The sequence below is a fragment of the Bufo bufo genome, chromosome 8 (genome assembly GCF_905171765.1).
Source record: "Bufo bufo chromosome 8, aBufBuf1.1, whole genome shotgun sequence".
Lineage (NCBI taxonomy): Eukaryota > Metazoa > Chordata > Amphibia > Anura > Bufonidae > Bufo > Bufo bufo.
The window spans coordinates 91,308,658-91,334,832 of NC_053396.1; the positions used below are offsets into that span (position 1 = coordinate 91,308,658).

General features: G+C 42.3%; 1 protein-coding gene across 4 annotated transcripts in view; it reads right to left on the reverse strand.

Moving 5' to 3' along the window:
* The window catches only part of LOC120977567 (phosphatidylinositol 3,4,5-trisphosphate 5-phosphatase 2B-like), a 120,516-nt gene that overhangs the window by 34,286 nt on the left and 60,055 nt on the right, over window positions 1–26,175 (reverse strand). For 3 of the 4 annotated variants that reach the window (XM_040405562.1, XM_040405566.1, XM_040405565.1), the window contains 12 exons: window positions 20,844–21,021; window positions 17,364–17,451; window positions 16,367–16,438; window positions 16,001–16,102; window positions 15,844–15,922; window positions 14,115–14,192; window positions 11,985–12,181; window positions 10,741–10,858; window positions 10,538–10,634; window positions 7,027–7,165; window positions 3,511–3,610; window positions 2,466–2,551 (listed from right to left, as the gene is read on the reverse strand). In XM_040405562.1, coding sequence (XP_040261496.1) covers window positions 2,466–2,551; window positions 3,511–3,610; window positions 7,027–7,165; window positions 10,538–10,634; window positions 10,741–10,858; window positions 11,985–12,181; window positions 14,115–14,192; window positions 15,844–15,922; window positions 16,001–16,102; window positions 16,367–16,438; window positions 17,364–17,451; window positions 20,844–21,021 — 1,334 coding nt within the window. The remainder of the gene's footprint in view (window positions 1–2,465; window positions 2,552–3,510; window positions 3,611–7,026; window positions 7,166–10,537; window positions 10,635–10,740; window positions 10,859–11,984; window positions 12,182–14,114; window positions 14,193–15,843; window positions 15,923–16,000; window positions 16,103–16,366; window positions 16,439–17,363; window positions 17,452–20,843; window positions 21,022–26,175) is intronic. The other variant, XM_040405564.1, reaches the window with a different exon arrangement.

Here is a 26,175-nt window from a genome sequence, read left to right on the forward strand (position 1 = left end):
AGTTATAAACGAAGTGAGTCACCATATCCTTGTATATTCTAAAATCGATATTGATGCCGCTATCTAACAGCAATGGAGAAACCTCCTCAACGCATGCAGCAGAGTTGCAAATAGTCTCCTCTTTTAAATACCTTGGCATCCAAATCTCGAACAATGTGCAGGAATATAAGAAACTTAACCTGACTCTGTTGATACATAGGTTTAGACAAAAAGTTCAGGCTTGGAGTCGCTTACCCCTTACTATGATTGGGCGGACAAACCTACTCAAAATGATTTTCATGCCCCAACTTCTATATATGTTACATAATGCCCCAATTTGGATTCCCCTCCGATTTTTCTATACAGTGAATGCTATATTCAGAGACCTAATTTGGAAAAAGGGAATACCGCGTATAAAACTGGCTACTTTATGTAGACCTAAAACCCAGGGAGGTTTGAGTGTTCCAGACCCATGGATCTACTATTTGGCGGCTCAGCTGCAGCATATCAGGGGCTGGGGGGTGGATGATGGCCTTAATACATCTGGCAGGATTGTAAAACACTGGGCCAATAATAAAAACCTATTGTCGGCCATAGAGGACGGTACATTTCTGGTAATTGGGAAACATGTTGGCTTAACTCAACACTATATACAGAGTGTGGTGGAAGGCCAAAACGGTAGTGGGGCTCATTGGTTACACTCAATTCACTCCCATTTGGCCCAACCATTCGTATAAAGAATTGAATAAAATAGAAAACACTCGGGTGTGGGAAAAATTTGGGCTTAACCGTATGCATCAACTCTTTGAGAATGGTTCTCTTAAAGAGTTTGCGCAGTTACAAAAAGAATATTCTCTATCCAAAAGTCAGTTCTATCTTTATTTGCAGCTCCGACACGCGATACAGACACAGGAGCAAATTGAAAAGATAGCACCGGCTAATAAGCATTCAATTCTAGATCTTACTAGTTCACAAGGGAGTTCCAGTGGTGTCATCTCTCTACATTACAAAGTTCTGCTAGAAGTGCAGCCCAAAACATATCCTTTAACATTATATGATAAATGGAAGGAGGATATACCTGAACAAACTGTAGAACAATGGGAAGTGGTTCTGGAGGAGTTTACGGCAGTGGCGGTGAGTGAGGCCCATAGAGTGTCCCAGCTGTTCCTATTACACAGGGTCTATAGAACTCCGGTTTTATTGAAGAAAATGGGATATAGGGAAGACGATAATTGTCCAAGATGTGGAACGCCAAATGCTAATCTAATCCACCTTATGTGGAACTGTCCCAGACTCAGACGCTACTGGAATGAGATTGTTGATTTATTATGGCAGGTATTTGATATGCAGATAGGTCAGTCAGCAATTCTCTGTGTTTTGGGGCATGTTAAAACGCTGCAAGGGTCTCCTGAAATTAAATTGGCCTTAACACGCATATTATACCAAGCTAGGAAATTGATTGCATATCATTGGATTAATCAACATCCTCCGAAAATTTTGGAACTGGTAGAAAAGGTCCATACCTTGATTTGTATGGAAAGTTATGTTTACCAGAAAAGAAACAGTAAAAATTTTTTTTAGAAGATATGGAGACCATGGTTACAGCATTATAACATTGTTCTATAGGGGCCGGGATAGTTCCCAAAAGAAATAAAGAGTATTCTAGAGGAACTAGTTTTTTCATGCCTAATTTAATCTATTACACTATGTGTGTGGATGTATGATTGAATGTGTTGAAAGTGTACTGGCTCTGAGAAGACAGAAGCTACACATAATGAAGAAATACGATGTGACCAAATATATTGCGGACTTTATTTCACTCTACAACATTACTACAACTCTTCCGGTTCATGACCGTTGACATGGACTCTAGTTGTGACGCAGATCTGGGGGGGAGGGGGGAGGGAGAGGGAGGGAGGGCAATCGGTATTATTTGTATGTTTTTTTTTCTTTCTTTAAAAAGCTATTAATAAAAAATATCTGATCTAAAAAAAAAATCTTCTCTATAATACAGCGTGAATACATCTGGGTTGCTATCCTGGAATCCTCCTGCTCTTAGAATCATCAGAGTTAGGCTCCATTCACACATCCGTAATAATAATGGGTCCACATCCATTCCGCAAATTGCGGAACGGGTGCAGACCCATTCATTCTCTATGGGGACGGAATGGATGCGGAGAGCACACTATGTGCTCTCCGCAACCGCATTTCCGGAGTGCTCCCCCGATCTTCCGGTCCGCGGCTCTTCAAAAAAATAGAACATGTCCTATTCTTGTCCGCAATTGCAGACAAGAATAGGCATTTCTATGGGGGTGCCGGCCGGGTGTATTGCGGATCCGCAATGCACTACGGATGTGTGAATGGACCTTTACAGAAACACTTCACACTGATTGGAAGTAACAGTTTTTGTCTTCATGAGTCACATATGGATTACACAAAATGAAGTACCAGAAATAAAATTTAGAAATTCAGTAAATTATTCTCACTCCAGTTGTCCTAGCTTTCTGCAAATCGTATGTACGAGAACCTCTTTCATAGCGACACGTTGGTGGAAATGTGATTGGATGCTCCTCTGTAAAAGAAGAAGTCAAGTGAAAAGCAGATCACATATGTGGAAGGATGTCTGAGTAAAAAATATGTGACTAGCATGTTTTTCGGTTTTAATGACCAAGTACAGTACTTTAATAGCTATAATAGCTTTCTTCTTCCCTATAACAATAAGTCTTTACTTTTAGAGAGTTATTAGGATTTTCTTACAATGTAAAGCAGAAGCCCTCTAGTTTCAAATATGGAAGGTAGTGTTGAAGCACTAAAAGGGAAAAATCCCAATAAAAATAGGACCAAGGATTGGAGTATTTCCTCTAATATTATTTGTCAGTGCCAGTGATATGGATTTCACCATATAAACTCCCAGGTGCCCCTAGTGTTAAATAGTATCTGCAGCTGCAAACAGCTGGAGAGTCGCATGCAGGGGCCCGAGAGCCAAATTTGGGTCTCAAGCCGTGGCTTGGGATACATATATTTAAAACAACTGCAAAGTTCTTTAGATATACTGGATGAAACTTATTAATAATGATGTTTTATATGCCATTCTTAATAAAAATGCATTGGAGTAAGATATCCCAAATTATCAGGAGGCTGTGTTCTCAATAAAATTGCTGTGTCTGTCTGTCTGTATGGCAGAATATCAAATCTATGCTAGCTATGAGCGTAAAAATTTGCACTATCATTTAAACCCCACCCAATCTTTTAAAAGTGGTGAGACCAGAGTAAATACACAAAAAAAAATAATCTGGCGCCACCTAGTGCACAGAATTTGATAAATTCCCCCTGAGTGTTTCCTGTTCTCTTATAGCACATACAAAGTACTGATAAATTCATAATAAGTATGTTAGTTAAATTGTAAAAGGTTATAGTCACTGGAAAATACTAAGAAATTCCAAGAAGTGTTGTAGTGATATGAGTATATGGGTGTATTAACCATGTATGCATTACATATTACTGCAAGGTGAAGAATGTTAAACTTCTCACTGAATCCTAGGAAGATTTTCTTCTTCTCACGTTCCTGGTTTAGTTGATCCATAGGAAGCAGCGTTTGGTGCTGGCCACTGTAGATACGCTGTAGTACATCCTACATGTAAGGGGGAAAAAAAACTCTGTCTCAGGTGTAAGAATGATAGACTGCAATTTTGTCTCATAATTATGTGGAAATATGTGGAGAAAAAGTTACCAAAGGACATGCAAAGCGTCTGTACACAGATATGCCGAATCCTTGCCTTAGAATAAATAAAAAGGGCTATCCAGGTCTCCTTCAATCTGCAATACCAAGCACAGCCACTACTAAAAGTACAGTGTTGTTGTTACGATCAAACGGAATTTCCCAGTTGTTTCATATTCAGCTAGTTACTAACTTTGCATCTAATTATGCTCTTGGTTATCACCTAGATTGGCCTGGTTAATCAGGGTGGGGTTGCTAATTGTGAGCCTTTTTATATGCAGTCAGAGCTCAATAAGAACACAGCAATTTTACCATAGACTGCACCAGGGCCGTCTTTAATATTGATTGGACCCTGGGCAAGAATTTACTTGGGCCCCCTGGATCCTGCCTTCCCACACCTTAAAAAAAAAGCAAAAATCTTATACTCACCTTTTTCCTTTCACTGGCGCTCACTAGCTGCTGGTACGGCGAGGGATGGTGCAACGCAGACGCGCACACCTCACCGCGTCCTGGCACAGGCGGGCGTGATGACATCATCACGCCTGCCTGCGCTGGGATTTCACTACCAAATAGACCTCAGGCCTGTAGTCTATGACAAGTCTTGTCGCCATCTGCAAATTTTAAGGCGCATTGGCGACCATTTTGCTCGCCATCTGGAGCGCTGTATTGCATCAGTGACATGAACACTCTCCACATATAATGATATATTACATCAGTGACATCACCGCTCTCCACATATAAGTGATATTTTACATCAGTGACATCACCGCTCTCCACATATAAGTGATATATTACATCAGTGACATTACCACTGTCCACATATAGGCGATATATTACATCAGTGACATCACCACTCTCCACATATATGTGATGAGCGGTGATGTCACTGATGTAATATATTACTTACCGGTATATGTGGACAGCAGTGATGTCACTGATGTATTATATATTACTTATGTGTGGAGAGTGGTGATGTTACTGATGTAATATATCACTTATAAGTAATATATTACATCAGTGACATCACCGCTGTCCATATATAGGTGATATATTACATCTGTGACATCACCGCTCTCCACATATAAGAGGCATATTACATCAGTGACGTCATCCCTTGGCGCTGGGGTGCGCAGCCAGGGCCGGCCTTAGGTGTTCAGGCGCCCTGTGCGAGCTAACCTTGTGGTAGTGTTACCTGCAGTCCTATGTAAAACCACAGATCACACTAGTGCTAAATAATGTAGTAGTGTTACCTGCAGTCCTATGTAAAACCACAGATAACACTAGTGTAGATCATGTGGAAGTGTTACCTTCGTCCTTAGTGTGCCTCCCTGTGTCTATCGCACAGACTCCATGCTGGCGCTGCCTCCTCTTCCATCTTCTTCCTCTTGTCCCGCACAGAACGTTCTGAAGCAGCTGCGTCAAGACATAGGAACACTGTGGGCATGGTGATACACACAGGGAGAGACACACACAGGGACGGACACACACTCACACACACACACAGGGACGGACACTCACACACACACACACACAGGGACAGACACACACACTCACACACACACACACACAGGGACGGACACACACACACTCACACACACACACACACAGGGACGGACACACAGGGACGGACACACACACACACAGGGACGGACACACACACACACACAGGGACGGACACACACACACAGGGACGGACACACACAGGGACGGACACACACAGGGACGGACACACACACACACAGGGACGGACACACACACACAGGGACGGACACACACACACAGGGACGGACACACACACTGGCACACTCAAAATCAGCAGCAAGGAGTCGAAGTCCAACCCTTAATGCCCCCAAGATCCCTGGGGGGGGGGTTGATGTAGTAGCAGGAAAGCACACACTGTCCCCCTGTCCTATATGAGCCCCCCCCCTGTCCTATATGAGCCCCCCCCTGTCCTATATGAGCCCCCCCCTGTCTGTCCTATATGAGCCCCCCCCGTCTGTCCTATATGAGCCCCCCCCCTCCCCTGTCCTATATGAGCCCCCCCTCCCCTGTCCTATATGAGCCCCCCCCTCCCCTGTCCTATATGAGCCCCCCCCATGTCTGTCCTATATGAGCCCCCCCTCCCCTGTCCTATATGAGCCCCCCCTCCCCTGTCCTATATGAGCCCCCCCCCTGTCCTATATGAGCCCCCCCCCCCTGTCTGTCCTATATGAGCCCCCCCCCCATGGCTACCAAATACCTGTAAGTTCTGTTGTTGCTTGGCTGGCTCAGGCTGTCTGTTGTGGCTGCCGGCTGGGGCTCCGCCTCCTTCTTCTCTCTGCCTGTGCGGCAGCTGCATCACGCTCCAGCAGCCACTGGTCTGCTCTGTTGAAGAGACAGGCAGGCCAGGCAGCAGAGCGGAGCGCAGAGCGGCCCCGGGCCCCGCCCCCTCCTCACTCTCTCTTTCTATAGTCCGGAGTCCGGACCATGACTTTGTTATGTTACAGGGCCGGCGGGCGGCAGCGGCAACAAAATATAGGGGGCCCAAGTAAAATGCTGCTTGGGCCCCCCAGGAGCAACTGGGCCCGGGGCAGCTGCCCCTTTTGCCCTGCGGTAAAGACGGCCCTGGACTGCACTAGTAAACCACTGCAGTCTATGGTAAAACAGATCTGATGATTGCATGTTCAAATCCCCTAGGGGAGATAAAAATAAAGGAAAAAAACACAAAAAGAAAAATTGAAATCACCTTCTTTCCCCACTTTATATAAAGAAATATTTTAAAAAACATAATTGGTATAACATCATCCAAAAATATCAAAGTATGAAAGTACTTTGGTGAATGCAGTAATGGAAAATATAAAAATTGCAAAATCAAAATTTTTAGGTCACTTTGCGTCTCAAAATTTTTTAGAACTATAGATTGGCCATAAAAAAGACCTCTCAGACAGCCCCGGAAAGGGAAATATAAAAAATGTAAAAGTATTAAGACATAAACTATATACACTTGCAATTGCTGTAATAGTACCACATAGTTTTACCACAGTGTGAATGCTGTAAAAACAAAGCCTGTAAAACAATGTCTTAATTGTGCTTTTTTTCCCCCCAATTCCACCCCATTAAAAAAAAATTGTACCTTCCCAATACATTATATGGAATATTAAATAATGCCATCAGAAAGTATAACTTGTCCTTCAGAAAACAAGCCCTTATATGACTATGTGAATTCAAAAATAAAAAAGCTATGGCTTTTGGAAAGCAGGAAGTAAAAAAAAATTGAATAAAAAAATAATTAACAACGGCAAGGGGTTAAGCCTGTCAATGGAGAAGAAAGAAAGGTCTTTTGATAATACCTGAAAAGGCATGTCTATTTTATAGTTCAAGTCGCCAGCCCAAAACAGATATGTCAGTCTTAGAGGCAGCTGGAAGCTTCTTAAAGTTTCGTCTCCAAGTGTTAGACCTCGTAGTATTTCCCCAAAACTCTGGTTCCTCCTGCAACAATTTATCTGATAAGAGCAAGACACAGTAACAATCTCGATTTTTTATAGACGGAAAATCTGCTCAACAAGGTAAAGGTAATCACATACAGTATATTCATACATACATGCATACATGGGTGTACACTGACCACAAGAACATTAGAATGTTAGATAAATATATATATATATTGATTGATTGAGGAAGGCTCTAGCACTTGAGCCGAAACGTCGCATTGCCTTATGGGTTTTACTTTATTTTCTGGAGTGCTGCCTTTTTTTCTGTTTATATATATATATACAGTACAGACCAAAAGTTTGGACACACCTTCTCATTCAAAGAGTTTTCTTTATTTTCATGACTATGAAAATTGTAGATTCACACTGAAGGCATCAAAACTATGAATTAACACATGTGGAATTATATTCATAACAAACAAGTGTGAAACAACTGAAAATATGTCATATTCTAGGTTCTTCAAAGTAGCCACCTTTTGCTTTGATTACTGCTTTTCACACTCTTGGCATTCTCTTGATGAGCTTCAAGAGGTAGTCCCCTGAAATGGTTTTCACTTCACAGGTGTGCCCTGTCAGGTTTAATAAGTGGGATTTCTTGCCTTATAAATGGGGTTGGGACCATCAGTTGCGTTGAGGAGAAGTCAGGTGGATACACAGCTGATAGTCCTACTGAATAGACTGTTAGACTGGTAGAAACGAGTGGCCATCATTACTTTAAGAAATGAAGGTCAGTCAGTCAGCCGAAAAATTGGGAAAACTTTGAAAGTAAGGGCTATTTGACCATGAAGGAGAGTGATGGGGTGCTGCGCCAGATGACCTGGCCTCCACAGTCACCGGACCTGAACCCAATCGAGATGGTTTGGGGTGAGCTGGACCGCAGAGTGAAGGCAAAAGAGCCAACAAGTGCTAAGCATCTCTGGGAACTCCTTCAAGACTGTTGGAAGACCATTTCAGGGGACTACCTCTTGAAGCTCATCAAGAGAATGCCAAGAGTGTGCAAAGCAGTAATCAAAGCAAAAGGTGGTTACTTTGAAGAACCTAGAATATGACATATTTTCAGTTGTTGCACACTTGTTTGTTATGTATATAATTCCACATGTGTTAATTCATAGTTTTGATGCCTTCATAGTCATGAAAATAAAGAAAACTCTTTGAATAAGAAGGTGTGTCCAAACTTTTGGTCTGTACTGTATATATATATATATATATATTATATACAGTCGAGTCACATTATTATGGCCACTTCCTACTTGAGCTGGCTTTGTGGGTATATAAGGTGTGTGATGGGCTGTCTGCTCACACATCCCTCGTTGCTGTCATAGGTAAAATGGGTGATCAGAGTTGTAAAAAGGGATAATTATTGGCTTTTGGGCCAAGGGTGGCAATATTTCGGAAACTGCACAGTTTGTGAACTGTTCATGTGCTGCTGGGGTGAAAGTGTATGGTGAGTGGACAAATGACACCATTGTGAATAAGTGACATGGGAACTGGAGCACCACGTGCCATTGATGTGAGAGGTGAACGTCGGCTATGAAGGTTCATGAGGGTTAACCGACACGCTGCAGTGAAGAAGCTCACTGCCAAAATGAACCAGGGAGCTCCCAGACGTGTGCCTAAAACAACAGTTCAGCCAAACCCACTGCGTATTAGGCTCAGAAGCAGACAGATGGTCACTGCATCTAATTATGTATTAGGATTAGACCTCTGCTGATTGGAAAAGGGTTGCCTCTCCTTGACATTTTCTGCTTCATTAAACGGATGGACACTGGCGTCTCAGGCAAGAAACATCAGAGAAGAGACACTCCAACCATTGCTGGAAGAGCACAAGCAGGTAGTTCCAGTGTTATGGTCTGGGGAATGTTCTTGTGGCATTCTCTGGGCCCACTCATCCATGTGGAAGGCACTCTCAAACGGTTTGGGTATAAATCCATCCTTGCAGATTACGTACACCCATACATGTCTTACCTGGTGCAGATAGGACCTTCCAGCAAGACAATGTGACATTGGTTGGAAGAGCATGACCAAGACTTCCAAGTACTACCCTGGCTCCCTAATTCCCAAGACTTGAACCCAATTGAGCTTCTGTGGAACCACCTCGATCATCGTGTTCATTCTATGGATCCTCCCTTACACACCCTCCATCAGCTGTGGGATGCACTGCAGTCAGCATGGCTCCAGATACCTGTAACAGCCTAACAGGATCTTAATTAATCACTTCAAGCTTGTTTAGTTGTTACTCTGGATATTAGCTGGTGGTCATGCAGTACCCCAGACCTGGGGGGAATCGGCAATTGCTGTTATACTATTATGTATTGTTGGTCCTGCTTCCTGCCAGGAGGGGGATTTCAAGTAGGTAGCACATGCCAGAGCTCCTACTCCAAGGGACTGTATCCAGTTTTCCTGTGGGACCATAATCCAGAGAGATCATTAGAAGGAAGAACACTGCTTCCAAGAAGCTTCAGTGTGCCTAGATAGCAGAGTGATTAGACACTGCTGCAGATGAGGGACTATGGCTCAGACACCCATCACCTAGAGTAACCACCAGGCCATACTAAAATCATTCCTGTATCACAGTGGACACATATATCCACAAGTACCTGCAAGTACCATTAAATTGCCACACAAGCCACCAAACCTCCTCATCTGGTGCCAGAAACTGCAAGTTATATTTTGCAGTAAGTAAAATCTGTTTATGCTCTGTGAGAGACTGTTATACTTTTACTTCTGGCCTGATTACTCAAACAACCATTTCACTACACTGATCCCCAGGGAGCAACTGCCTAAGGGCTCATGTACACGAACCTATTTTCTTTCTGTGTCCGTTCCATTTTTTTTGTGGACCGTATACGAAAAAAAACACGGAAGTTACTCAGTGTGCATTCCATTTCCGTATGTCCGTTCAGCAAAAAAATAGAACATGTCCTATTATTGTCCACATTACGAACAAGGATAGGACTGTTCTATTAGGGGCCAGCTGTTCCGTTCATCAAAATACTGAATGCACATGGACGTCATCCGTTTTTGCGGTCGTGTGCATGAGCACTGAGGGTGTACACCCTTACACAACACCTCATCAGGGCCACTACCACTCCCATCTTCTGCACCGGTTGCTCAGGGGCTCCCTGCAGTCATAATAATGTGACTTGAGTTTGTGTGAGTACTTGACACACATGTCTGCACACATGACGCACATAAACATGGACACACAATATCACTGACATGTCTGCAAAGTACTATACTGTATGTCTCCTTCAAACATGAGGAAGCATAATTATTACAGCCTTCACACTGCTAAGCACGTTGTCCCCCCTGCACAGCTGCACAGGTGGTCTCTCCACACTTGCATGCATACAATATAGGATCTACTCACTTTTGGACTTTCTCAATTCCAGACACAAGATGAGAAGTAACAAAACCCAATGATACCCGGTTGAAGTTGAATGAGACACCGACAGCTCCTCTAATACCTAAAATAATTATTCTTTTTATTATATCAATTGAGAATATTATGTTTACATTATGTATACTAGCACATATTTAGGCTTTCAGAGTATCCTATGCTGAGAATCATACCCAGGGTGTTGCTGATTCCTGTCCTCACAGTTGATGTCTGCACATGGGAGATGAGATATTCATATTCTTCCCTTACCAGTAATGCAAGTTTTATCCCCCCAATGGAGTGCACACAGACCTTGGTAGAAAAAGAAGAAGTTATTCAGACTGCTGGAATATGTTTTTCACAACCTACACCTATGTATTCTTTTATGTAATCTCAATCAGGTGCTAAAGATGTTTTGTCCAATGTAAATGTGTCACAGCTGTACCGGGTACGACTGCCACCTCCGCACTGCCTATAGCAATGCCCCTCTCCCAGTGGTTAATTGATTCATATACATTATCTCGATTAGTTGCTATCATGTGATTTCCAAGCTACTGCATCCTTCCCTGAACTCTTTCTAGTCCTCTTGTTATTGAAAGGCCTCACCATCATTTTATTCAATTACAAATGCGGATTAATTAAAACAAGTTAAGAACTGTAAGGCTAGGGCTACATGACGACAAGTGTCGCGTGACATTTTGTTCCACCAATGTCGAGCGACAATTTTTTAAATGATAGTCTATGGTGTTGCACTGCGACATGTGAGATGATGTGACTGCGACATGAAATTAGCAAAAAATCCATGTCGCGTCGCAGTTGCAGCATGTCGCAGTGCGACACCGTAGACTATCATTATAACAATTGTCGCGCGACACATGTCGTCGTGTAGCCCTAGCCTAAACGATCCAGGTATAATATGACTGAAAAATGAATCAAGCCAGCAAAGGAGGCAATGTGGACAATTTTATCTACATTATGAATGCAATTTGCTGAAGTGAAACAACCCCTTTTTGTCAATTTTTGATGGTTTTGCACACAAGTTCAGTCAGTTTTGTCTGCAATTGCGTTCAGTGTTTCAGTTTTTTCCGCGCAGATGCATTCAGTTTTTGATTCGTTTTTCACGCGCATAAATTTTTTAATATCTCCTAGCAACCATCAGTGAAAAACACACTGCATCCGGATGCAATCCGTTTTTAACTCAAGTCCTATTTACGTCTATGGAACCAGAGCTGCGTGAAAAATGCAGAATATAGAACATGCTGCCATTTTTCCAAATTGCAGAAATGATGATGAACACAGACCCATTGCCATGAATGGGTCAGGATTTAGTCTGGATGCTATGCGTTTGCCTCATGTATCGCACCCGGACGGAAATCTCGCTTGTGTGAAAGAGGCCTAAGGCTAAAAAACTGCGGAGAAAAGTCAGATTAGAATTTACCAATTTGTATTGTTTCATTGTCTGAGAAATCAATGCAGTTCTAAGGAACTCTGCCCATTCCCGATCTCCTTGTGGATTTTCCTGTGTTCCGATCATGTAAAGATCATGTGACATACAGCCAGAAGGGTTCTCCAGGTTCCCCTCAACCTTTCTTATAGACAGCCATGAAGAAAGGGAATGTGGGGGGGATGATCCACCTGAGAAGTCAGAGTATCAATTTAACCTTATTTATAAATGGTTATTTTACATAAAAGATTTCATGATGATGATAATAATAATAATAAAAAATATATATATAATTTTATTATACTAATCTGCTGTGGAGCCAGTAACATAATAATATAACCTACCTCACCTTCACCAGCCCCATCGATCCACTGCTCCTGCTCTTCCTCTTCCCTAGGCTGCAGCCAGTGCCGCATTGTTGTGGCGACATTGATGATCCCGTATACTACTTCAGCCAATTATTGGCCTCAGCAGTGTATGTCCCTGGCTGAGGACAGTGATTGGCTGCAGAGGTATACAGGAAACCACAGCTGAAGCCACTACTGGCTGTAGCCTGGAGAAGAGGAAGGAACAGTGGTGCCAAATGAGAGTAAAGGTAAGTTTTATTATTATTTTATAACCCCACAGAATGTCAGACAGCTCATACAACCGTTTTATGTGTCACTAACATACCCTTCAACTTTTGGATTAGCAAACTCACTTAAGGCGCATTTACACTGCCCATCAACATGCAGACGATTGTCAATTGCCTTCTTGTTAGTGGGGGTGAGGTGCTCCATTTACACACAGTAATCACCTCTACAGTATGAGAATGCTATTGCTTGTCGGCATACAGCTGCCTTGTTTCTGCGCAGCAGAGGGCTGTTTAGGCCAAGTTCACACTTCAGTTATTTGGTCAGTTATTTCCATCAGTTATTGTGAGCCAAAATCAGAAGCGAAGCCTACCCAGAGATCAGGTATAATGGAATGATATGGCCTGTTCTCTGTTTTTGGTCTGAACCTGGATTTGGTTAACAATAAGGCCCCTTTCACACGGGCGAGTTTTCCCGCGCGGGTGCAATGCGTGAGTTGAACGCATTGCACCCGCACTGAATCCGGACCCATTCATTTCTATGGGGCTGTGCACATGAGCGGTGATTTTCACGCATCACTTGTGCGTTGCGTGAAAATCTCAGCATGCTCCTCTTTGTGCGTTTTCCACGCAACGCAGGCCCCATAGAAGTGAATAGGGCTGCGTGAAAATCGCAAGCATCCACAAGCAAGTGCGGATGCGGTGCGATATTCACGCACGGTTGCTAGGAGACAATCGGGATGGGGACCTGATCATTATTATTTTCCCTTATAACATGGTTATAAGAGAAAATAATAGCATTCTGAATACAGAATGCATAGTACAATAGGGCTGGAGGGGGTTAAAATAAATAAATGAATAATTTAACTCACCTTAATCCACTTGTTCGCGCAGCCGGCATCTCTTCTGTCTTGTTCTGTGAGGAATAGGACCTTTGATGACGTCACTACGTTCATCACATGGTCCGTCACATGATCCATTACCATGGTAATGGATCATGTGACTGACCATGTGATGAGCGTAGTGACGTCATCAAAGGTCCTATTCCTCACAGAACAAGACAGAAGAGAAGCCGGGCTGCGCGAACAAGTGGATTAAGGTGAGTTAAATTATTCATTTATTTATTTTAACCCCCTCCAGCCCTATTGTACTATGCATTCTGTATTCAGAATGCTATTATTTTCCCTTATAACCATGTTATAAGGGAAAATAATACAATCTACACAACCTTGAACCCAAACCTGAACTTCTGTGAAGAAGTTCGGGTCTGGGTACCACATTCAGTTTTTTATCACGCACGTGCAAAACGCATTGCACCCGCGCGATAAAAACTGAACAACGGAACGCAATCGCAGTCAAAACTGACTACAATTGCGTACCTACTTGCGCGGGTTTGCCGCAATGCACTGGGACGCATCTGGACCTAATCCGGACACGCTCGTCTGCAAGGGGCCTAACTAATGGAAATAATTGAACAAATAACTGAAGTGTGAACTTGGCATTAGACAGCATGATCTGCTGCCCAGAAATGATGATTTAGGTGTCTGTTTTACCTGATGAACAAACATTGATCTGGTGACCTGCAGCACCTGCAATGTTCATTCCCAACATCGGGCTGTGTAAAACCAGCACTGCAATTGTAGACCAGTTACAGAACATAAACATAAAAGAAGAAAGTTCAGCAGTTGAGGCAATGGTACTTCGACATACTTTTAGGTAAGTTTAGCTAGTGATAGCCTATGGCAAATAGGTTTTATAACTTTCATTTAGTTCATTTTGTAACTGTATAAATTCATATATGTTGTGGGTAAAGGAAATCAGAAGATTTATAGCTCTAGAGGAGATATTTAAAAATCCATTTAGACAGTAGTTTTTTCTAGCATATGAGCCAAACATTCACCCTGGCCAAACATTTATTACTGGATATTAACAACAAGATCTACCACTCAATTAATGTATGATCCATCACAAGTACAGGATAGCAATATTTGAGTTAAGTGAAGAAAGATCAAGAAGAAAATTTAAATTCAAGCACATTAATATTTGCAAGATGGGCAAAATGTTATTTTTTTACACAAGATCATAGGCAAGATTTAAAGGGGTTGTCCGCGTTCACAGCTGAACCCGGAGACATCCCCTTCTTCACCCAGGCAGCCCTTCTAAGATGAGCATCGGAGCATTTAATGCTCCGATGCTCTCCCTTGCCCTGTGCTGTATAGCGCAGGGCAAGGGCTTTTTTGTTTACAAACTTACACTGTGTTCCCAGTGTTCCCCCCATTAGCGCCAGTGACGTCACCAGGAACACTGCTAGGCGGAAGCTTCCGCCTAGCAGACACCCAGTGCGTCACCAGATCTACTGAAAAAGCCCTTGCCGAGCGCAATTCAGTGCAGGGCAAGGGAGAGAAATGCGGGGATACTCATCTCAGAGATACTACCTGGGTGAAGAAGGGGATATGTCCGGGTTCAGCTCTGAACACAGGCAACCTCTTTTTAATGTTATTTTTTAATAAAATAGTATGAACTAAAGCAAATAGTATTATCTAGCCATTGCCTTTAGTTTCCCTGTCAATAAGTAAGAGAAATGAGTAGCTAAGTATATGAGTAGTTAAAAGAATACTCTAAAGTTTGGGCACTCCTGGTCAAAATTACTGTTACTGATAAGCAAGTTGAACATGAAATAATCTCCAAAAGGCATAAACTTAAATAATTTTTTCTTGGTCTTCCAAATGTTCTCTTGATCTCCACTGTTCTTATAATCTGCCATTTCTTAATTACATTTCAAACTGAAGAAATGGCAAGCTGAAGGTTTTGGCCTTCACAGCCCTCTGATCTGAACATCATTTAAAATCTGTGGATAGACCTCAAAGGAGCAGTGTATTCACGACAGCCCAGGAATCTCACAGAACTGGAAAAAGGTTTGCAAGTAAGAATGGATGGAGGAAGAATGATCCCTCAAACAAGAATTGAAAGACTCTTGGCTGGCTACAAAAAGTGTTTACAAGCTGTGATACTTGCCAAAGGGGGTGCTACTAGGTAGTAACCATGCAGAGTGCCGAAACGTTTGCTTCAGGCCCTTTTCCTTTTTTGTTATTTTGAAACTATAAAAGATGGGGGGGAAAAAAATGTTTCTGCTTAAAATACAAAAGGAATTTGTCATCTTTATGCCCTTTGGGGATCATTTCATCTACAACTTGCTTAACTGTTCACAGTGACAGTAATTTTGACCACGGGGCCCCAAACTGCATTTCACTGTACGTACAAACATATCAGTGCCATAATTACCCATGTTCCAAGTTCCGACAAATATAGATAGGCTTTGGGGAGCAGTCCTTTGGAGATGGATCTGATCACTTTGTCTTATCTATATGAAAAATATTATCGGTCAGTCAAGGCAGAGCTATCATGCACATTTAAAGACGCTCTTTAATTTTCTACTTACATGCTGGGATTCTTTTGCTCTGCATATATTAATACCAGGTGAATTCTGAGTAGCTAGAGTACTGGATGAACCAGAAATACTCTCATTGCATACCTGTCTTGCCTGTAAAAGGAAGGACAGCAAATGAAGAAACATGCATTAGTCTTTCTGTCCTTGAAATCAGCCCCCAGCTCATTTTAACAAACCTGTCTATTGGGGACTGGATGCAGCAGAAGCCCTCACCCTGCGCTCTGTTTGCAATAGGTAGTCAGGAACACTAAGTCCAAATACTTCGTTAAGCTCTTATACCAAGGACAGGCCATCGATATTATAGTCCAAGATTACCCCCTTAATTTTCTACTGATCCCTTCCATTTTCACTACTCACCTTGCTTTCCAGAGTAGAAAGTAACTGCAGAACACATGAAATGCTGCACATGAGACTGTCAAGTATAGAAACCTTAGATGAAAAAGAAGAAATAATGACTGAAAGCACTAAGAATATATAAGCACTGGGAAATAAGTATTGAAATTGCATTACTTTCAATAGTATCCACAGCTGTATTTTTGTGACCTTTAATAAATATACAATGGGCAGCACCATTTTGAATACAGTAACATGAGGCAGACTCTGTAAAAGCTGGCAAGTTTCTTCTCCAGTGAATGTGCTATCATGTCATGAAATATTTTTGCAGGAAAACCCCTTTAAATGAGTTCTCTGGGAACTAGGAAAATGACAGTAGTTAAATAAATACCTTTCATTAGTTATAATGGCTCGTTTTGTCTGGGGAGCAATCATAAGGGGAAATAAAATGGCTGACGTCCTATTAGCACACACAATTTCTGTCCTAATCCCACAGCAGGACAAGTTACTTCACAACACTGAGATAAAGAGCTGCCTCATCCTCCTCTCTGCTCTTCTTGTCAGGGATTAGGATCCTGAATACAGCTGATAAGATCGTCCGCTGAATTTCTGTAGGAATGGAGACATGAAGTATAGAGAGGAGGTAGGGATGTGAAAAATGAGCAGCAGCACTTGTATACACTCCCCGTTACCACAGCCCCACATTACCACAGTCTGTCCTGTCCATCTTCTCTCTACTTCATGTCTCCTTAAAGAACTCCATTCCTACAAAGATTCAGCTGAAGATCATTCCTGACAAACATAGCAGAGAGGAGGATGAGGCAGCTCTTTAGGTCAGTTGAGAAGTAACTTGCGGACGGCAGCCATTTTATTTCTCCTAATGATTGCTCCCAAGACAAAACAAGTCATTATAACTAATGAAAGGTATTTGGGAAGATATATATAATTAAGTAATATTTAGGTATTTTTATTTTCTTAATTCCCCGAGAACGCCTTTAAGGTACTTGAGCTTGGAACAGACCTGATCACCCTTAGGAAGTAATATCATAGACGTGTGTCTAAAGACTTGCGCAAGTATCTTCAAACTATGCCATGTGTCTTTAATCTCTCTGAAAATAAAATTAAAATTAAAATTGTTAGAAATAAAGGAGATAAGTGAAAAAAACTCTGTTATTAGCAGTGTGGTTTTAAGGGTAAAACTGAAGTATTACCAGCAAAACTAAAAAAAACACACCAACCAGGGGCATAGCTAAAGGCTCATGGGCCCTGTTGCAAGAGTTCAGATTGGGCAACCCCCCCCCCCCTCCCTCCTCCCCTGGGTGCATTGTGGCAAGGGGCAGGTGTGCACCTAGCCTTTCTGCTGCCCTCTATGCCAAATTCTCAACTTAACCCATTCCCTCCAGTCCTACTGTTAAAGACATACTTAGAAAACATTACATACAGCGCTGCTAAACATACAGGGTAATACAGTGCCCCATACCACTTACATCCAGTGATGTCTCCTCTAATGTAGACATTCTCTTTCCTCATCTTCTCCATTCAGACCAGACAGCCATGTTTTCTTTATGCCATCTCTCGTCTCTCCAGAGTTTGACAAATAGACATCCTAGTTTCCTACTTTTCCATCATCCTCCCACCTTCTCAACACCCCAATACTGTGGCCCCTGTGCTTCTCAAAACTATACTGCAGAAACAGTCCCCCTGAAAATAATAGTACCACACAGATAGTGCCCCCTTCAATAATTATTGCCTCACAGAGCCCTAAAAAATAACTGTACCCAGAAAATAGTGTCCCTGACACTAAGGCATCTTTCACACGAGCGTGACGGATTGGCTCCGGATGCATTCAGGGTGCTTTTAGTGAAACTCGCACAATTTTGCAAGTTCAGTCAGTTTTGTCTGTGATTGCGTTCAGTTGTTCAGTTTTTTCCACGCGGGTGCAATGCGTTTTGATGCGTTTTTCACGCGCGTGATAAAAAACGGAAGGTTTACAAACAACATCTCTTAGCAACTATCAGTGAAAAACGCATCGCACCCGCACTTGCTTGTGGATACAATGCGTTTTTCACTGAAGCCCCATTGTCTTCTATGGGGCCAACGCAGAATATAGAACATGCTGCGATTTTCACGCAATGCAGAACTGATGCGTGAAAAAAAAAAACGCTCATGTACAGAGACCCATTGAAAGTAATAGGTCAGGATTCACTGCGGGTGCTATGCGTTCATGTCATTGCACCCGCACGGAAAACTCGCTCGTGTGAAAGGGGCCTAACAGTGGGCCCAAAAGTCCCACCAATAGAAATAATTATCTAATACAAAAATACCACCTTATAATGTGCACTAGTACAGAAAATACCCCCTTATATTGTACACCAGTACAAAATATACCCCCTTATAATATGCGCTACTACAAAAAATACCCCCGGGAAGACCAGGGAGGAGAGGTGAGTACCGCCCCTTACTCACCACTCCCCCCACCTCCTGCAGACTAGTGAGCACTTCCATAATGCTCCTCTGGAATTCTGGAAAGAAAAGGATGCAAATGAGCTCTTAAAAAGCTCTACCTCTAATGCCACCAGATGTAAGGCAGCCATACTATAAGTCAATGTTCAACCCTTTAACCTCTTAGTGACCACCCATATGCCTTTTTTAAGGGGTCTTAGGCTGGGCTGCGACTTTTTCACGGGGGCCCAGTCTAAGCGCTGCGTGGGTCCCACAGGGAGCAAGGACCCAGCTCTCACATATGAGCTGCACTCCTGCTCTAACAGCCCAGATCGGCAGGAGTGCTTATCTAGGCTGTTTAATAGTTTACATGGCATGGGCAATGGCGCCCACCGCATGTAAGTGGTGACAGAGAGAGGGGACTCCATCTGTCTCCCATTGGCACCCTGCAAATGTCATCACGAGGTGCCGATGTGTGGAAAGGCTGGCTGGGGTCTGACAAGCGATCAAAAAGCGTAATTTACTCCAAAATGATACCAATGAAAACTACGTCCCAAAAAAATCAAGCCCTCACACAACTCCACAGAAAGAAAAAGAAAAAAATCTAGATTTTCTCCCTTTTACAAAAAGGGGTTTTATTGCACAAAAGTAGCTAAAAAACGATATGTATTTGGAATGACTGTAATCGTACTGACCCAGATAATAAAGATATTATGTAATTTATACCGAAAAATGAATGCCGTCAAATTTATAACATAAAAACTCAGTGGCAGTATTGCTGTTTTCCAATCATTTTCCCAGAAAGAGTTAATAAAAGTTAAACAGAAAATTATATGTACCCCAAAATGGCGCCAAGATTAACTAAAACTTGTCCCGCAAAAAACAAGCCCTTATACAGCTATATAGACAGAAAAATAAAAATGCGATGATCAAAAAAGGAAGAAAAACGCTTCAGTAAGGCCCAAAACAGGCTGGTTACGAAGGGGTTAAATATGCCCTTGAGACATGACTCGGATATTGAATAAGCCAGCACCTCATCTGCAGACAGTCCTTCATCAGTACAGGGCAGAGAGTACTGACTTAACTGGGTGAGAGGCCTAAATCCGGATTTGGGCGGTAATCTCTCTCCTTGGGGACAAAACGCCTTAATCGGCGTAAGGAGACTTATAGGCCATACAGAGGAGCATGTATGGCCTATAAGTCTCCTCACGACGATCTAGGCGCTCTCTCCCCACAAAAGATTGGTAAACAGTTAAATGGACATGGACATTTGGCTCTCATCAGCTCTGTTCAGCTTTCTAAACGTATAGTGCCTGGATCCATGGAAACTACAGTATATGGGATTCGTATTCCACACTCTCAGACAACCAAGCAGGGGCAACAAAAGCAGAACGTGCAGAGCACTCCGAGCAGTGCTTTCTTACAAAGGTTTTGATACCTTTTAAAAGAAATGCCTGCTGGCGTTTGGAAAAGAGGGTAATACCAAGCATTTGAGGCAGGAGTGTACTTACTGTTTTCACTAAAGGTAATAGCATATATGTGAATATGCTATTTAAGGGGTTGTCCAGCCACTTACAATTTTTAAAGTGGCTCCATATTGTGTCAAATAAGTCAATACTCAGCGCTGGTCCCATTAGAAAGCTTCCTGATCTCCCACCAGTCTCCACTTCCTACTGCCTCTCAATAAACCAGTGACCTTGCTTTATTATATCTCGCCTATATATAGTTTGCGGCTACTTGCTATGTTTTGTGTGATATCATTTGATATAAGGGAAGCAAGAACATTCATTCTCCTTTATGATATACATGCTGTGTAATTTCCACATACAATTCATTTTTATTTTTAATTTTTAGAATTCACCTATAATTGCATATATTACAACTTATAGATAAATACAGATATCAATTGACACAGAAGAGCTCAAGCTTGGCCTTTGACTTTGTTTTATATTCGAAAGGTTATATTTATGATTGATAAAACTTATGGAAAATCATTGTCCTGAAGGGTATGACCTCTATATTATATTCCTGTTCTGCTTCCATTTCAAATACCACTAACCTGTCAAGATTCTTGCATGTTTTCTTTAGTTCTTCCATCAGAGCATGTTGGCCCAGACATTGCTTCCTTTTAGCCTGCTGGGTTTCTTGTAAGGTTGTGTTATTGGTTCTACATGGTCCATCACAATAGGACAAACCATATGCATCGGTGAAGATAATATCTTTGCCAATATAGTCCCCTAAAAGAAAAAGGTGACAAATACATGTCACATCAATCAATTAATCAAAACCTCCATAAAAAAGCTGGAGCCGAGTGCAGCTGCGAAGAGCTTCTCTGGAGAGTTTAACACGTCCATGCATTACACAGACAGTCCACTGGTTTTAGTTTTCCTCTGTGTTGGGGTTGCAGGGGAATTTAACACTTGCTTCAGATTACTGCTGATCACTGGGGTTAACAGTGGTGGGACAGCCAGCGATCAGCTTAATTTTGGAGCACCTTCCTAACAAAATGGGATAGAACAAAATGCAATCTGCAGGCAGCATGATATACAGCAGTAGGAGTTGAGCAGATTGATATATAGTTTTGTAGGAAAACTACCGGTATATATTGAACCCCACAGATGCCGCATTCATAACTAATCGAGGCACCTGAGATGAATATTAAGGCCTTTCAGGAATTGATCAATAAATTTTTTTTTGATTATACTTACCTTTATCCATTTGAGCGCAAAGAGGCCACCGCGGCCATCTTGCTTGGAGAAATCTCGTGCAGTGCATGATGACGTCGTGATACAAAAGATTTTGCGTGGGATCTTCAAGCAAGATGGCCAAGGCAGCCTCTTTGCACCCAAATGGATGAGGGGAGTATGATTTTTTTTATTTTTACCGCCATTTCAAGGAAAATTGATTATTTATCACGAAGCATGAGGAAATCCGGCTTTGCGGCGAATCCAATTTTCCCTGAAATTTGGATTGAAGTTCACTTTGTATACTTCGATTTGTTCAACACTATTCATCATATTCAGGGAGTACAGTCTAAATATCTTAGTGCCCTTTAGGAGCAGTATGGGTGAGGAATTGCCGGATTTGTAGAGAAAGTGTATGGGTGGGAGATAAGGAGGAATCAAGGGTATCTAATCTTGAGATATCTATAGAAATCATCTATGACATAGTTGTGTTTGGTTTAAAGTTTTAAAAAGAAGGCCAATCAGTCATTTATGTCTAGGTAAGGCTTCGTTCACATCACCGTTCAGCCTTTCCGTTCTCCTGCTCCGTTTAGGAGCAGGAGAATGAAAAGGACGGAGAAGGCACATAACTGAGCCGAACGGAGCCTAAGGACCCCATAGACTATAATGGGATCCGTTATGTTTCCGCTCACAAGATGGTTTTGGAGCGGAGACAAAAGTTGTGCATGCAGGACTTTTGTCTCCGCTTCAAAATCATCTTCTGAGCGGAAAAATAACGGACCCCATTATAGTCTATGGGGTCCTTAGGCTCCGTTTGGCTCTGTTATGTGCCTTCTGCGTCCTTTCCGTTCTCCTGCTCCTAAACGGAGCAGGAGAACAGAAAGGCTGAACAGTGATGTGAACGAAGCCTAAGGAATACATGACATCCTGTTGTCCAGGGAAAGATTAAGAACAAACAGTTCTAAGGATCATAAAAGAAATCAGACTTTTGTTTGCACCTAGGGGGGTGAAGGAGATGATATAAAAGCATGATGGGCTTTGACTGTCACATGGAGGATAATCAACTATGAAATATGTATTACAAGGTATAAATGTAGGGTAACAGGATGATTCAGGGCTTCCATTTCCAAACAGACTCTGTTGAAGGTAGAAAGCCACCAGTGCTTGATTTAATAACGTGCAACCTCAAATAGTACAGTGTCTTGAGTGGGATCAGGATTTTGTTAAGTTCAATTCTTACAATCAGGGATGTACATGATTGGAGCTGGATTAAAGCTCCTGCTCTTGCAATCTTGGTGGAGCATGTCGGGTCCCTGGTAGTCAGTCACAGGGATCCTGAGGAGAAGATAGAAGCAGTTTATTACCACTCCTGCCTTCTCCTGTGCTCAGTGCATAGTGGTGCCCTAGTGACAGTGAAAATAAAAGACGTGCTCCATTATATTTAATGTAAAATTAACAAAGCAAGATGATGGTAATGGTAGGATGATGGTGTAAGGCTTTAGCTAAAAAGCATTTTTTGCTGCAACAGCTGAGTGACCAAAGATCGCAGTGTAGCGGGACTGCCATGAGAATGAACAGGGTCACAGCGCTTCTCCTACATTTACTGTGACCACAACATGCAACATAGTTGCAGTAAACGAGCGAGTCGCGCTGCAACCCCATTCATTTTTATGGCAGCGCTTCTACACTGCAATACTTTGGTGGCACACAGTCGTGAAACATGTTTTGTGCCCAAAATTGCGGTGTAGCCATTATCTATGGCTCAGGGACTGGGTCAGAATCATAAATGTTATTCTCTACCAGAAAATTCTGAAGGAGAATGTCTAGTCATCAATTTCAGATCTACAATGCAGTTGGGTTAAAGAGGCTCTGTCACCAGGATCAACTGCCTAATAGGCCTCATCATGCTGATTAAAACAATACCTTTCTTTTGTCTGTATGTTAACTGCGAAAATTTCTATGTTTTTATTTATATTGTAGGGGGAAGTGACATATATATGGGTACGGTGTATATATATGTATATATTATATTCTGGCCCCAGTAATGGCCACCAGTACGGGTGCCCCCCCCCCCCCCCCCCCCCCCCCAAAAAAAAAAAAAAAAAAAAGCTGAAGAAGGAAATACCAAAATACCAGAAGTATGTGTGTGTATATATACACTCACCTAAAGAATTATTAGGAACACCATACTAATACGGTGTTGGACCCCCTTTTGCCTTCAGAACTGCCTTAATTCTACGTGGCATTGATTCAACAAGGTGCTGATAGCATTCTTTAGAAATGTTGGCCCATATTGATAGGATAGCATCTTGCAGCTGATGGAGATTTGATTGTTGCACATCCAGGGCACGAAGCTCCCGTTCCACCACATCCCAAAGATGCTCTATTGGGTTGAGATCTGGTGACTGTGTGGGCCATTTTAGTACAGTGAACTCATTGTCATGTTCAAGAAACCAATTTGAAATGATTCGACCTTTGTGACATGGTGCATTATCCTGCTGGAAGTAGCCATCAGAGGATGGATACATGTTCTCATTCTGTTTACGCCAAATTCGGACTCTACCATTTGAATGTCTCAACAGAAATCGAGACTCATCAGACCAGGCAACATTTTTCCAGTCTTCAACAGTTCAATTTTGGTGAGCTCGTGCAAATTGTAGCCTCTTTTTCCTATTTGTAGTGGAGAGGAGTGGTACCCGGTGGGGTCTTCTGCTGTTGTAGCTCATCCGCCTCAAGGTTGTGCGTGTTGTGGCTTCACAAATGCTTTGCTGCATACCTCGGTTGTAACGAGTGGTTATTTCAGTCAACGTTGCTCTTCTATCAGCTTGAATCAGTCGGCCCATTCTCCTCTGACCTCTAGCATCCATCCACAAGGCATTTTTGCCCACAGGACTGCCGCATACTGGATGTTTTTCCCTTTTCACACCATTCTTTGTAAACCCTAGAAATGGTTGTGCATGAAAATCCCAGTAACTGAGCAGATTGTGAAATACTCAGACCGGCCCGTCTGGCACCAACAACCATGCCACGCTCAAAATTGCTTAAATCACCTTTCTTTCCCATTCTGACATTCAGTTTGGAGTTCAGGAGATTGTCTTGACCAGGACCACACCCCTAAATGCATTGAAGCAACTGCCATGTGATTGGTTGTCTAGATAATTGCATTAATGAGAACAGGTGTTCCTAATAATTCTTTAGGTGAGTGTATATATGTACTTATATTCTATCCCCCCAGCAGTTGAGAATCCATGTCAGTGCACCTGCAGGAGGGAGATGCCGTCGGACCAATGTGTCCAGTTGTGGGCACATGAAAAGTCAGAGGATCAAAGGGGATCTTCTGCCTTGTGCTAAACACCTCCGGCACTGCATCGGGCAGCACCGTTGATGTGCGGAACATACAAGGCAGAGGATCAAAGAGATGATCCTCTGCCTTTTGATGTGCCATTTGTCCAGTTATCCGGGCGGTATCTCCCTCCTGGAATGCCGGGCACCTCCGGCACTGTAATTCAGGCTGGCTAACTACCCCTGGACCCCCTGATATTTAAACTCTGCATTGTCATATTAACCCCTGCCATGTTACCCCTGCATTGACCCACATTAACCCCTGCCATACCATTAACCCCTGTATCCCTGCATCATATTGCATATATCCCACTGCCACCAATGCTGTATTAACCATTTTCTTGTAACCCCTTTATATACTTCTACTCTCCCTACAATCCCTGCCATATTTCCCCAGCATTAACTGTTGAAACTTAATATTCCTGTAATAACCCCTTCCCTGCCTCATTCCTTGCAATAGGCCCTGCCATATCCATGCATTCCACAGGCTAACCCCTCCTAGCCAAGCTGCTTTGGAGATTAACCCTTTCTTTGCCAAACCCTCTGTACCCCCTCAGGGACAGCTCATAGATAGGTGAGGAGGGTGCTGCTAATATATTTGTACGTGTGCTTAGATAAGTATTTTGGGTGGAATAATTAGAGGGTATTGTGAGTTTTGTGTAGTATAGTTAGTGTTATTGTAGTGTGTTGTAGTGTTTGTATATATATATATATATATATATATATATATAGTTCGTGTGTATAAATAGTAGAAAAGAATAAACTGAAGGCTTCGTATTGTCTCAATAAATATATTTTATTATAATACGGTGTACAGAGTTTCAGACGCTGCTATAGTCCAGTATATGTACGCATGTCAGGACAAGTAAGGAAACAGAGAGGTATAAAAAGGAAGTAGGTGGAGTCAATAGTAATAGCAGCCACCTATTTATTAATATTGATTATTAATATTCTATCTTGATATTAATAATTAATATCTCCTACAACACATATGCAAAAGAGACATTCAAGCACCAGGTGGCGGGTCTGAATCCATGCTGCAGGCAGATCTGTGTCCTAGCATCTACATATCATATACTCTATGTACTACTGAGATACGCTCTGAAAGTTAATATACATATTACTACTATATTCACAGGCACAATATATGATTACAAAGACACTAGTGATATGCGTTAGCTTATAAGCACAGAAAAAACTTGTCTTCTCTACAGGGGTGCACCTAGCCTTTCTGCTGCCTGAGGCAAAAACTGAGGCAAAAATCGTATAGATTCCGTTATTTTCTCTTATAACCATGTTATAACAGAAAGCCATAACAGAATGCATAACGGTGATGTGAACAAGCTCTTACTGGTTTATTCACAG